We start from the raw sequence: 14,436 nt of genomic DNA on the forward strand, positions 1-14,436 counted from the left end.
AATGCTGCTCCATTTTGCTGCTGCATAAGTCATAGGTGGGCTGCATCATTATATGTCAATATGCAACATATTTTATATGTCCCTTTTTATAAAAACAAAACTTAACTACTGCAAAAAAAATAGCCAATGCCATTTACAATACTAAAAGCTCAAACTTTGCCTAATGCGAGACCTATTGCATTGCAAATGCTTGTTTGTTATAGCAGCAGACCCGTTATGCCCTGGTGAGTCCAAAGGCCAGGGCCTCCAGTGTAGGTGCGAATATAACACCATTCTCAGGGATGACTGATAACCAAAACGATTTGACTCAACCAGTCACTTCCAGACAATGAACTTCTATTGGTTAGCTTCACTTTTTTGAAATTTAAATCTAGGCATCATAAAAATAGGTAACATTTTTTTATAGATTTCCAACTCTTTTGGGATTCACAAAGAATTCCTAGAGTACACATGTAAAGCCTAGACTGTCTTTGTACTCTCTCTTCATCCATGCATAATGCTATGGCTTGCAAACCAAATCGACCATTCACTGGAGTGATGTTTCAAATTGTGGAGGTAAATGTCCACTGATCCAGATCCTTTGGGTCTGGGATCAATGCATCTAGTTCACATTTTACTTGTTTGCAACATAGTTCACATACGTCCACCTAGGTGCGCAATCATCTTCTGAGGCAGTCTGGCAACTTCTGCTGCCACTGCCCTGGCTGCTCCTGGTTTCCTGATGTGTCAGGTAGCTAATACAGAAGGTAGACAAAGCCACTGCATCCTCTCCCCTTTCTTTTCTCTCTCATGTGCACCGCTACACTGTTTCCCTTTCTGTTCATCTCTCTCCTTTTCTCTCTTTCGTGCACACTCTATGCTGCTGTTCTCTCTGATCTTTATATATCACACACACACACACACACACACACACACACACACACACACGCCCCCCCGGCCCCCCTCCCTCTTCACTTCCTTCTGACAAACACTCACAAATTCTATTTCACTTCCTTTCACTGAATTTCTTCATTTATTTCAGTTTCACACATCCTTTCTCCCCTCCCTTTCTCACATGCATTCTCTCCTTCCCAGTCACTTTGTTTTGCTGTCTCAGATCGTTCTCCCTTTTTTAGGTCTCGCAGACCTAGCGCTGGAGTGCGCATGCACTCCTATCTCTGCAAGGCTTATTATCATCAATACACTTTCAGAAGGGGACTTGAAGCCCCGCCCCTTCTTCTCATTGGCTTGCATCATAGTTCAGGCTAAACGCTGGCTTTCTATTGTGAAGGAGGCTTTTTAGTCACTCCTTGGTACCGCCCTGTCCACTTTTGGCTCCGCCCACCCGGACTGGATCTTTCACATGCGGCGTTACACAGTCTCCTTTAACTAGTCCTTACGCACTCTTTCCCACCACCCTTGACGCCGGGCACGCAGTCTTGTTAGGTTGTTCAACTGTTGTGTTGTTCAACCATTGAACACGTCATCGTTTGTCGTGCATTTTGCTGTTGGGTCGGGTTCTGCTGTCATCATCTCAGTTGTCGGGTCCGGAATAGAGCCAAGTTGTTGTAAGGTTAGTCTGGACCTCTTCCCCACATGCCCCGAAAGATTTCCAATCGCCCCCCCGCCCTTCCGTCATAGGGATGGCCTGCTGCTCGCCAAAGAGCCATGGCTGGTTCTCAGTGCCCCAGATGGCTGATGGAGGCCTTCGGTGGTGCAGTTGGGGGTCTGTTGTTTTATGCACGGCATTGAAAGAAGCAATCTCCAGGCCCCCATTTAAAGCGTTTTACTCGTGCCCACATGCTGATGACTACTTATACCGAGGTTTTTTTTAGTTTCATGTACGACGTAGCTCAAGCGCTTACAGTGTGACAGTCTTATGAACAAAGTTGCGGTTCGCTCCCTTACGGGATGGGAAGTCCAACACTTATTCATTACATATCGCCCACAAATTTAGGAAAATTGTACAGGCGGCGTTCGGGGCAGCTTTTCCGCAAGGCTCTCCGTACCACTGGGTGTTATATTGAGGTTTTATTTCGATGTTTTGAGAGCACTAAAAATTGATTAACGTTTGTTCTCTTTTGCCACCTGTAACTTAGACCAATTCATATTGTTTGTTTGGGTGTACAGAGCGATAATATGAGTTTCTCCCTTGCCGGCGTTGGTTTAAACCGAGGTACTTGCGTTACTCAGGTACGCGATAGCGCAGAACACGCAGTTTTTACAGTATGGATATTAGCGTTTACCACTGGCCAACCGCAAATTAAACAGATTTAGATTGTTGGTTAGGTTCATGACGATGTTCCCGCATGTGCAGGTACTAGGTAACGCAAGCGGTCACAATGTGGCGAGACGTCTAACAGTTAAAGGTTTCAAAGTAAGGCAAAAGTACATGTGGCAATAGGGACGGCCGCTTCGCATGCTGTGGGCGGACAGGTTTGTCGAGGACAGTACTGGAATGGTATGGGCACCCGTGATGCAAGAGTTTATCGTGTTGGGGGCGAGAGCAGGTTTTGCGTGCTCGCGCCTCACCCCCGCCGCCGACCGGTACCCACAAGGTCATCGTTGGACTGATTGTACCTAAGCTTTTTTTCTTACTTTAGCTTCCAAGGAAGCATCCTGTAAATTTTTCTAGCAAATTTACCTCCAAGTATCCACCCAGTTTCTCAAAATGTTCCTGTTAACACATAGGTAAAAAACATTGTCATTTCCAATGCCAATAGCTCTAACTAAAACAATTGCGAGACCTATTGCATTTTTAATGCTTTTCTCTTTTTGGCATCACTCACTCTCAACCCTTCTCCCCGTTTTACTGCTTCTCACTCAGCTTGTCACATAGGCACTCACTTTACAAATATTTATTTGTGTGTGTATATAGAAATAAATACCATAACACGTTTCAATGTTGTAAACTGAAAGCAGTACATGACAAGATTAAAAAAATATGGGTTAACTTTAAAACTATAAATCCCTGTACTAAAGGATGCTTGTGAGCTGTGTAGGTTAAAACACGCCTCATCTGCATGACCTTCGAAGTGTGCAGTTGGAATATAAACATACTCGGATTTAGAGGAATTTAACAAAAGGAGGATATTTATCCCGCTTTTTGTAGAAGAACTGTTGTGGTATTGAGACCAGCGACCTATGTTCCTAGGTAAGCTATGCAGATTTAGCGATGGATGTATTCATATCCTCCTGAGACGAATAGGTCAGTAATTTTAAGATAGAAAATATCTTTACATTTCTCTCTCTATTTTCACATAGAGGAAGACAGAACTTTCACGGCATGTGGACTGTGATAGAGCCTACCAGAAGCTCCCTATATTTATGAGTGCTGGGGAAATAAGGATCATTACAACAATATTGGTGAAATGGAATTTTAAGCCTACTGTATATTGTTAAACATAAACCGCGGAAGAGTTTGGATATGTGTGTGTGTAGCTATGCAGGAATGGGACGTGGTGTGATGAGTACTTTTAGATTCTTTTACCAACCTTGGGTAACAGTATGATGTAAAATGATGTGTTAATAAAAAGATGGTAGATAATCGAATGGAAACATTAAAAGATATTAGATAATCTGTATTGGGTGTATTGACAATGTACTAAGAAGTACGAATAGATGTGAGCTACATTAATTATGTTACATAGATACTGAAATACCTATATTTACATTATTATCCCATCTGTGTATGGAAAACGGTGTTAATAAGTCTCTATGGAGGATATAAAGAACCTTATCGTGCTTGTCCTGAAAAAGGTGGTTCCTTATCAATTATTTACCACCGAAACGCGTCGACGTCACTATATGCGAATCCAATTACAAAGAAATCGGGATAGGAATCTAGTGATATACCAACCAGTTTTTTCACTGTAATGTAGATATGTTGGATCATTGTTTTAAGTAATGTGTGTCAATAGGTGCAATTGATAGGGTCCACTATGTATTTGTAATTTTCAATTAATCAGGTTTTCGCCGTTTTTTTAACTGATAATGATCATGTATGTGATTTATAATGCAAAAAAATGAATTTTAAACCCCCAATTTTTTTCTGTAAATGTTGTGATTTTGATCATTTTTTAACTTGTTTTTAATAAACAGATTATATATTACATTTTGAACTTGGTGATTGAGACTTTAAGGGATTATCATTTCATTTTAATGTTGTAGAACGTGAATGAGTATATTAAGTAGGTGCATATGGTGTACAAGGATTGATGTTTATGTTATGTTAATGTTATGTTAAATATTTTGTAAAGAGCGACAGCTGCCCCAGCAAACGGGTGTCCTGACGCTGACAGCAGTAAGAGACAAACGGGGTGAGGCAGGACGGACTACAACCGAGGGAAAAGGTGTGTTTTAACGGTCTTCCTGAAAGCTAGGTAGTTGATCAAGCTGCGGATCTGAGTGGGGAGCGAGTTCCAGAGTAGAGCCGCTAGATTGCGGAACGCGCATCCCCCAGCACGTGCCCTCCTTACATGGGGGACCACTACCAGGTTTTGCCCCAGGGAACGGAGCTGCCGTATCAGTACATATGGCAGTAATAAATCAGCCAGGATTCCTCGAGTGGCCAATTTCAGGAACTTAAAGGCCAAGCAGAGAGCCTTGAACTCAATCCGCCTGGCCGCCGGCAACCAGAGAAGTCGGTGAATCGCATTCGACACATGACAGGCTCTGCGGAGACCAAGGGGGTTCTGGCAGCCACGTTTCGAACCCTCTGAAGTCTCACAATTTCAGCCTTGTTAGACCCTAGATATAGCGTGTTGGCATAGTTCAGCCTTGACAAGATCGAGGCCTGGATGATGATTTGCCGTGTGGGTGTGTCGAAAAAACACAGTAAAGGTCTGAACCCCCGCTGAAGCCTGAAGTATGTCGCAGCCACCTTCTTTGTTTGGACTTGGAAATTGAGGGCCGAGTTAATACATACCCCCAAATTCTTTACCACCTGCTTAGGAGGGGGGGGCGTCACCGAGGGTTTTGGGCCACCAGTGCTCGCTCCAAAGCTCGGGGTCATTCCCTGCCACCAACACCTTTGATTTGTTGGCATTGAGTTGGAGGCAGTGGGTGGTCATTGTGAGGGGACACCGACCAAGATCCATCCCGGGCCCGTATCATATAAAGAGAAACGCTTACCGGCAAGAGGTAGGACCACGCGAACGGTCTATCGGAGGATATACATACCCCTCCGCATTCTGCCCACACAGGAGACGGTCCCGGATGATGTTATTGGAGGAGGAGGGAGTTATCCCGGAAGGAAATTCCCGGAGGAGGAGAAAAGGAGCCAATCGGAAACCGGCAGGCGCGAAGAAGCCGGAGGAGAGAGGAAGACGCCGGAAGAAACCGGAGGACAAGAAGACGCGGAGCTGCAGGAAGCCAAAGAACCTAGAAGGAACAAAGAAGAAGACGGAGAAGAAGACGAGACATGGTGTGAGGAGTGGTGGACCCCGCCGGAGGAGGTTGGAGAGCGGTCGCAACTCTGGAGAGTTGCGGCTGAGCCGGTGAGTCTCTTGAGTCGGGAAGGGGAGGGGAGGGAGAGGAAGAGGGGTGACTAGGGAGGGGGGGTGGAAAAAGGACCCGGGACAGTACGGCCCGAGTGTTTATACACCCATATTTGCACAACCTCCGCAAACCCCATTTTGAGTGTGGTCTTCGTTGTTTTGGGTATTTTTCACTTGGGCAAGAGTGTTTATTTGTGCACCCCCCCCCCCCTATTTACACGAACTCAGCAGCAACCCCAATTCAACAGGGGCTTCGTTGTGCTCACATGATAGTTGAACTCAGTGTCAAGCCTGCCCTGTCCCTATTACCCTTTTGCCACTTTAAATAAAACCCCTTTTCCCCCCACAAATATCCCAGTCCGCCCTAACAGTGTGAACCACAATGGTGAAAGGTGACGGGTTAGCCCTAGTATAAGGGCCTGTAGCTGTGTAAAGGAATGACGGCTCCTTATTTCTTTTACTCTCATGAGCCTTCGGGGGAGAAGCCAAGACCAAGGAGAAGACCAGACTGACGAAGAGTCCCCAGAAGACGACGTCTCGCCGGTGAGAGAAGAAACTTAAGAGCCACTTAGAACTGTTATATCAAAGACTGTCAATAAACAACCCCTACTGGCTCACTATATACAGCCCCCTCGTCTGTTTATCCGGCCTGAACTCCCACAGTCATCCACCCGGAAATGGCTGCGAGATCGCTCCGAAATTGGGGGGCGCCTCGCGTGGGGTCGTCCGGGAGAGCCACCACCAACTGTGTATTGTCGGTGCAGGAGACCATAGTTAACCCTCTACCCTTGGCTACCAACGCCAGGGGTTGGACGTACAGGTTGAACAATAGTGGGCTCAAGGAGGAGCCCTGGGGCACCCCTTGTTTGATGGTATGAACACCGGAGCTAAAGGGGGGGCATTCACCTGAAACGTCCTCCCGGCAAGAAACGAAGAGAGACAGTCAATAGAGGGGCCCACTATGCCTGCCTCCCCTAGACGTTGCAACAAGATGGAATGAGAAACCGTATCTAATGCCGCACTAAGGTCCAGTGATATCAGTACCGAAGTGTGCCCGGCATCTAGTACAGTCCGAAGATGTTCGGTCACAGCCAGAAGCTCTGACTCCGTGCTGTGACCAGTACAGAAACCATTCTGGGAGCGGTCTAAGATGTTGTTAGTGTTCAAGAAATCTGTTAATAAGGAATTGATGTAGCCCTCAGTGATCTTAGACGCCCATGGCAGGAGAGTAATAGGGCGGAAATTCTCTGGTTTAGATGCATCCAGGGTGTTTTTTTTTATCAGAGGTACCGCCTTGGCATGCTTCCATGCACTGAGAACTACCGCCGTGGCAAGAGATCTATTAATCACCTGGCCCAGCGGTGCTAGAAGTGCCGGCAGGATTTTCCTGAATTGATCGGGCTTGAGATGGTCGGCCAGGGAGCCTGATTTCATTTTGCTGCACAGTGAGAGCAGCTGCTCTTGAGAGATAGGGGGAAAGGTTGCAAGGGTGCGGGTGGTGCAAGGATTAGGTCCAGCACATATACCCGTTTGGACCAGCAGGAACGATTTATAGATATTTTCCACCTTCCTAATGAAGAAGGTAGCCAGGTCTTTACACTGCTGGTCCAACGTAATTTGGGGTGTTGTAGAGGAATTTTTGGATTTGAGGTCTGTGAGTATTGAAAAGATGCTTTTTGCAGGATTGCAGCTCTCTCTGATTTTTTGGAGTGTAGAAAGCTGCCCGTTCAGATTGAATGGCCCTATGATAGCTTTTAATAGCAGCCTGATAATTCCCCTTTGCGACAGGGTCGAAGTTCCGTCTCCAGATTCGCTCTAGCCTTTTGCAAGCCTTGCTCATGGTCCCCAGTGAGTCATTGTACCACGCCCTAGATTTAGATTTGTGGTTCTTAGACCACCTGGCAGGGATCAGAGCGTCCAAAGGCTGGAGAATCCAGTCACAGAGCATTGTGTTGGCAGCCTTCGGGTCAGCCAGCAAACTAGAGGTGTTAGTGGAAAGAAAGACACCAAGTTGGTCCAAGTTTAGTTTGTGCCAAGGGCGCTTGAGAGAGGATTTCTGTCCCATATTCCGGAGGGGTGTGACACCCTGGAGAGAGAGACGAGGAAGTGGTCGGTCCAAAACATCGGAATGGGGGTATGAATTGTGAGAGAGGATAAGTTAGTGAAGACCGGGTCCAGCAGAAGGGCCAGCAGACTGGGTGGGTCCTGCAACCACCTGGGTTAACTGGCAGGCCGAAACAATTCCATGTCCAAAGAGTTTTCTAGATGTAAATTAAGATCCCCGATGATGCTGAAATTAGCAGCACTCACAGCCAGGGAGCTAACTACCGCAATGAGTGCAGTCCTGACGTTTTTGACGGCCCAGGTGGCCGATATACTAGGAGCCCTGACATGGTGTAATTGGGGCTGAAGGAGACCCTGAAACCGCGCACTCACAATCAACCATGTGAGTGAGATAAAAAATCCCAGGGAAGCCCTTTCACTCTATTTTCAGTAGTGTCCTGTTACCTTGGTTAGCGAGGCCTGCTCTCTTTTTATACAGTATGTGTGTGTGTCTGTGTGTGTGTATAATCATAATACCATAACACATTTAAATGTTGTAAACTGAAAAGAGAAGTACATGTCCAAGATTAAAATAAATTTGGGTTAACTTTAAAACTATAAATCCCTGTACTAAAGGATGCTTGTGAGCTGTGTAGGTTAAAACACACAAACATAATTGTTCATAGGTGGGCTTTTTAGCTAGTTGGACCCTGATCCTCGGCATACTAAGTCTCTCAAAGTAGTAATTACCCACCATCACTAGCAATAGCCAATAGGCAGCAACAAACAGAGGACAATTTAAACACACCATAATTTGCACTTTAAGTTCCTCACTGATCAAAATTCAAAAGGGGGTCTTACAGTGTTCAGATTAATGCAGGTGAGCTGAGCAGGTGTCTCCCAGCCTGTCTCGTGGGTGTGCATCCTCAATGAATGTTGAATTTCTGATACAGTTTACAGATTAATTATATATGCAGGCCATAATCCAGCCTACACGTTAATTCCCGCAACTCCATGAGCCCAAAGAGTACAACCGCTTTTTAGTACAAGTGGTAGGTAACGATAGCACCTCTTAAATATAAAAAAGCAGCTTTAAAAACACACTCCTAGAAGAATTTCACCTCACTAAAGTAACTTTGCTAGACATCCTAACGGTCTGCTCTCTCACTCTGGTCATGAGAATGCCTCTTGGAAAACAGTCGTGAAAGAGATTACATCAAATCAGTTTCTACAATGACAGGTTCGTTAGCGCAAACGCTAAGGTTTCCAGACAAACCCATGTCTCAAAGGATGCAGCAATTCTCTCACGTGGTTTAACTTAAAAACCTAATCAGTGCTTAATTTGAGCCGGTGGATTCCGGTGCTCGGCACCAGCACCTAATTGTCAACACCAGCACTTATGACTGGCGGCACTGCTTGCATACTTTAAAGCTGAGCAGTAGAACAGTTGTTTATTAATTCAATATACATTAAAACAACAAATACCTGTCGCCCAAGCCATTCATATAGCTTTGGGGGAGTTAAACAGTCTGAATTGTCACGCTTTTAGCAGTGTGATGGTTAGTAGTTGTGTTGGTTGTGTCATTTGCTGCGCAGGAAGAGTCATTCGGTGGAGTAATCTGTGGTGGCCTCCTAGCAAGGGTCTTGGCACTTCTTTTTATTTTTATTAAGTACTGAATTTAATACATTTTGAGAGCTGTACTCCCAAGACCAATATCTCGCCAGACCAGCTCATGCGCTGGTCTGGCGAGATATTTAGTAAGTGGGCTTTAAAAATCCAACCACACGCTTTTGCTTGTGGCCTAAAGCTTTCAGTTACGTGCACGGTTACACGCACAGGCGCCATCTGGTTTTCAGTCATGGCTCATTAAGCGCATCGCTGGCGGCACCCTTACAGCGCGTGATCACAATCACTTTAACTTTAACGGCTGCGTGGACGCGTCACTTTCAAGGCAGCGCGGCCAATGCTGGTTTATGTTCCAGTACCTGATGATCATCCACATCTAACCAGGCTTAACCCGACTCGAACAACTCTTTAACCCCTTTTATTTTCGTATTTTAAATTATTGTTGAAATTTTCTCTTTCGCCCTCGCCATTTGCATTTCATATTTGTAACTTTAACAAAACCGCTGCTCCGATCTGTACGACAGAAACTCTATCACTGTGGTGCAGTAACGGGGTGTGTGCGTGTGTATGGGAGGGGGGGGTCATTCCCTTTCCATCGGACTGATATGAAAGAAAAGAATGCAAAACATCAAACAAGACTTAAATATCTAAACATTGATTATTTTGATATCCCTGGCTTGTTCAGCGCTGTCTCTCGTCAGTTATGTTTCTGCTGCACATATCCCATTACGTACATGTATTCATACATACATTAATTCATATATCTTTCATACACATATACATACACGCACATACATTCGTACATACACACATGCATGCATGAATACATACATTATACGTAAATAAAAAAGCACTTCCCCGCGATGAATTAATCAAGGTTAAGAAGGGTGCAAGTCAAGGGGATGAGGTCTACAAGCGTTATAGGGTGCAGGGAGGTCACCTTGACAAAGTCATGATGCAATACAACAACCTCGCATTCATTCATTTGTTCATTCACTTATGGCTGGATGGTCTGTAAAAGACTGCGGAAGGGGTCACTTGATTGACTGCCCTTCTCTTGCTTCAGTAGGAGACCGACCCCGCGGTGACTGGGTGGGGTATTTCGAAGGCCCTCGTCTTGGGTATCAGAGGGTTAAAGGAGGGTTCTGTCGCACCACTAATAGCCAGGGTCTGGCAAAGATGGAGCGCTTGAAATCTTCATCTATTTATCAATTTTTCCTTCTTTTCCGCATTTTAATGCAAATTATCAATATTTATTTTGGTTGGCGAGAAAATAAAGTTGCTACAAATATGGTCACAATAAAGTCACTCACTCATGAAAAGAGTATTTCAGTGCATTTAGATGGTGGGCAGAGCTGCAGCTGTCTAAACATCAGCAATGGTATCCTCTGTTTTACATCATATCACATAATGTCAGTGTGCACAGCTTCTCATGTGTGGTGTATGTAGAGGCACTCAGAACCGGGTCACAGTTCACTCTTTTCCTTGAAGAATAAATATGGTTGTCAAAACATTTTCCTTATGTAATTATGTGTAAAAAATCAGAAAAACAGCCTTCTTCTCAGGCAGCGTCGACCAGGGGCACCACGTAGGCCCGGGCACTAAAATAAAAGTCCCACACCTCCCCAATAGTGACTTGCATTGCTAACTAGCATTGGCATAGCCAACAGGCCTCGACTTTGGGACCTTAGAAGTGTTTTAGCCATGCAGCGCATTATCCTGGGTGCTATGCCACCAGGGATTGAAACATTGTCAGGCTCATCTGCAACCCTTTTGCATCTTGTGCTGTAGCTCATTTGTGATTTTTGCAATCAGATTTTGCTGCCGGCCATAAGGGCAAAATGGGAAAAATAATGCAATAAGCATATGTCACAGTTGTTTATAAAACTATTCTGGTATATAATATTATTCTAGCACAGACGAATTCGGATCCATGCGTAACTTGAGAAAAAACAAATTAAACAGATCTGCAAACATTTATGCTGTTTGATTAATAAGGAACGGAACAAACATTGGGGAGATGATGGTGGGCAAATTTAACAAGCATTGGCATAGCCAATAGGTCTCGCTTTTGGGACCTTATAAGTATTTAATTATGCAGCACAATATCCTTGGTGCAACCACATTAACTGTTGCATGGTTAAACACTTATAAGGTCCCAAAGGAGAACCCTATTGGCTATGCCAATGCTTGTTTCACTTTCAACAAATCAATTGAGTGAATACATGTGAAAACACTACTTTGTAAATGAAAACAGAGTTGAGCCTTGAGTCCTTGGTGACACAGAGAGACAGAGCCATAATGGCCACTGTAACTAAACTAGGGTTAATGCCAAGAAACAGAAGTATGCAGCCAAGCTCATCTTGTTAGCTGGTGAGGAAAACCCTTAGAATGCCTTAATCCACCAGAGTCCTCATCTCGTTAAGGTGTACTCAGTGAGCTTTGAAATAACTACAAGTGACACTAACCGCTAGCTACACAACTTAAAATGTTTATCCCCGCCATTTCGTTATCAATTTTACCCGCACTGAGGCTCACACATTTTAGGACCAGGCCTCGGTGTTGCCACTGTTCAAAATGTGGAGAGCTGTTGCTGGTTTACGAGCAGGGGTCTCTTCAGATTTAAAAATATTTGAATGAAAAAAAGATACATGGTCACTATGATAGACCTAAGCGATTCACCAACAAGAACTATTTAAAGACTAAATAAAAGTGGCGTCAGAACTCAAACGGGTACTACTAAAACTCACTGTTTTGAACTAGAGCTTGGAGAAGGCAGTCCAGGCATCCTTCCACACTATCCACCGTGGTGTCAGCCGCTGTGAGCTTCAGCTTCGTCAAGGCGTCACTCAAATTATCTGCAAGTCAAGAGAAACAAACAACACCATTTTTGATGAAGCCACAGAAGAGTTAAAGTTTGCATCTCATTTATGGGACGATTGTGAATGGTAAAACCTTCATACACATACCACTTTTTCCCCGTTTCTAGACTTTTGCTTATAATTCTGAAAGTAAGTGTAAATTTGCTTTAGTTTTTAAGATATCGGTATCGTCTCAATCCAGTAAATTGTCCTCTAGTGTTTGAATCTACGATTGTTGAGTTTCTGAATAGTACAGTCGTGATGATCCACAATCACAGCACAGAGCTCACAATTAGCTGCCTGGTTACAATTGGTCAGTCTACAGGCAAATGCAATGAATGGCTAGATCAGCCTCATGATCAACACTACACATATAAGGCTCGATCACCCCAGACGGTCAACACGAACGCAGGCGCACAGAGTGCACGGCAGCTTGTAGGAGATCAGTGAACAACTCTTACACTAGAAGTTACTTACGAATTTGTGATGCTGCATAATGTGTTGTACAGATATCTTTGAGAATCTGTGACTTTCTTACATGAAGCAAACACTGGAGCACGTCAGCTTCACTGATGGGTAAACACTGGGAGTTTGTGCTGGCAGCATCAACAATACAGTGTGACATAACCACAATGTCCCATCATAGATGCAAAAACACAGAAAAAGATGCAGATGAGTTGTCCGTTTACAATGCTAAAATGCTCACAGCATCAATGGTCAATGGTCTACAGATGCAACAGCGAAGAGCAATTCTTTATGTTGCTAGTAATAGAATCACCCTCCGTTCCGATTGTCCTTTTTTTGACAGTCCATAACATTAGGCGGGAGTGCCGCCCACTTACCTTCCCAAAACACTATACTGATATCTGCATTAAACCATCACCGCAAAAGCCTATATGGTGTACTTCGATCATCTTGTCAGAAATTCACATTGCCAAAGACTGAAAGGGACGTCTGCTTCCTAAGATATTCCAATACCATGAGAACAAAAAAAACACAGGCATACGCTCAGTGGAGAATCTATCCCTAGTCAATTCAGTATTTGTTCTTCAATTGTTGTTTTCCCTTTGTATTTGACAGCGGGCCTCTAATTCACAACAGAGTCAGCTCTATATAACAGTCCAGAGGAGTTACAGATAAGTAATTTATACTTTGCCAAGGCAGATACCACAATGTTGTCACAAACAGTTAAAATAGGTTTGTGAATATTACTACAGTGAACCGAAAGGTGGCAGGGTGCCTGTACTTATTATCGCTGGCATACTTCAGCATCTATCTTGTGTCAGCCCCTAAAGGGTTTTTTGCAGAAGGCACTACTCAACTTGCCGCAAAGGTACCACTGCCCTAGAGTGCTGGCGCTGCAATCAGAAGTAAAGCTGGGGAGGCAAAAATGCCCATAAGAGTGGAGACAATTCGAAAGCCTTAAGGCACTGCTCAACTGTATGTCGCTACAGGAAGATTTATACACTTAACTGTTTTTCACATAAAGCCGCAAGGACTTCTATAAAGTGTGTTCTGGTCCAGGGAAGCCCTATACATCGGTACCAATCAACCGTGGCACATTTGGCAACACCATGTGCCGCAGGATTGCGGTCTGGGAAACACTGTATGGTTTTGGTTGCATTGCAAGCAAAGCTATGCGATCACCCATATGATGGGACAAGATTGCAGAAGGGCGGCTGAATCAGGGTTTCTTTTAAAGGCAGCAGACAGTTAGTGAAAATTGTTCTGCAGCTTGCAGTTGTACAAAAAGTAGGAAATGTGAGCAGGATCTACTAATGTTGAGTGTCTTGAGCAGGCAGCAGCAGATGAGAATGAAGGGCTGTGTGAGACTTCAGAGTGCCTTCAGGGATCCATGCCTTGCACGATGGCAAAGGAAGCCAATTCCTGAGGCAAGTGCACGTGGAGGTTCTTACCTTAAAATCACCCTGTACGTTATACATGTGAAATATCTGAAACTCTTCTGCCTGCGCATCCTGCATGGACTATTGCTTACAGCACATATACACATCCCCCCTTTAAGGAGCATGGGTTTCCAGCTGCCTGGCAGTGGACCACTGAACTATTTTTTTTAACTCACTCACTATATTCTATACTAGGATGTCTTTTCAGAGGTGGACAAATGCATACTTCCTCAACACCCTAGCACACATACATTTATAGAGTACACTTCTATATCCATCTACGCTTCAAACATGCTGCTTTCAACAGAGTACAGAATGTTCTTATGGCTATTTCTACGTAGCTAGAATAAGTATGTGGTTGGCATTTCCATTGCCTGTCGCCGTCTCTAATAAACACTTCTCCCAGCCAGGCATAATATTTAAGAGGCAATACCTTCTAGATGGAGTAGACATATGTTGAACATCCCATTCTAGCTGGCAGCTACTTCATTAGCATTTCCTACCCACTGTCACGGTAGTGAATT

The 14,436-nt window shown here is 44.4% G+C and overlaps 1 protein-coding gene across 2 annotated transcripts in view; it reads right to left on the bottom strand.

Moving 5' to 3' along the window:
• Nucleotides 1-14,436, bottom strand: part of RAP1GDS1 (Rap1 GTPase-GDP dissociation stimulator 1) — a 748,947-nt gene that overhangs the window by 493,536 nt on the left and 240,975 nt on the right. For both annotated transcript variants that reach the window (XM_078676213.1, XM_078676214.1), the window contains exon 2: nucleotides 11,898-12,005. In XM_078676213.1, coding sequence (XP_078532339.1) covers nucleotides 11,898-12,005 — 108 coding nt within the window. The remainder of the gene's footprint in view (nucleotides 1-11,897; nucleotides 12,006-14,436) is intronic.

This window comes from Lissotriton helveticus, chromosome 2_1 (assembly GCF_964261635.1).
Source record: "Lissotriton helveticus chromosome 2_1, aLisHel1.1, whole genome shotgun sequence".
Classification (NCBI taxonomy): Eukaryota; Metazoa; Chordata; class Amphibia; order Caudata; family Salamandridae; genus Lissotriton; species Lissotriton helveticus.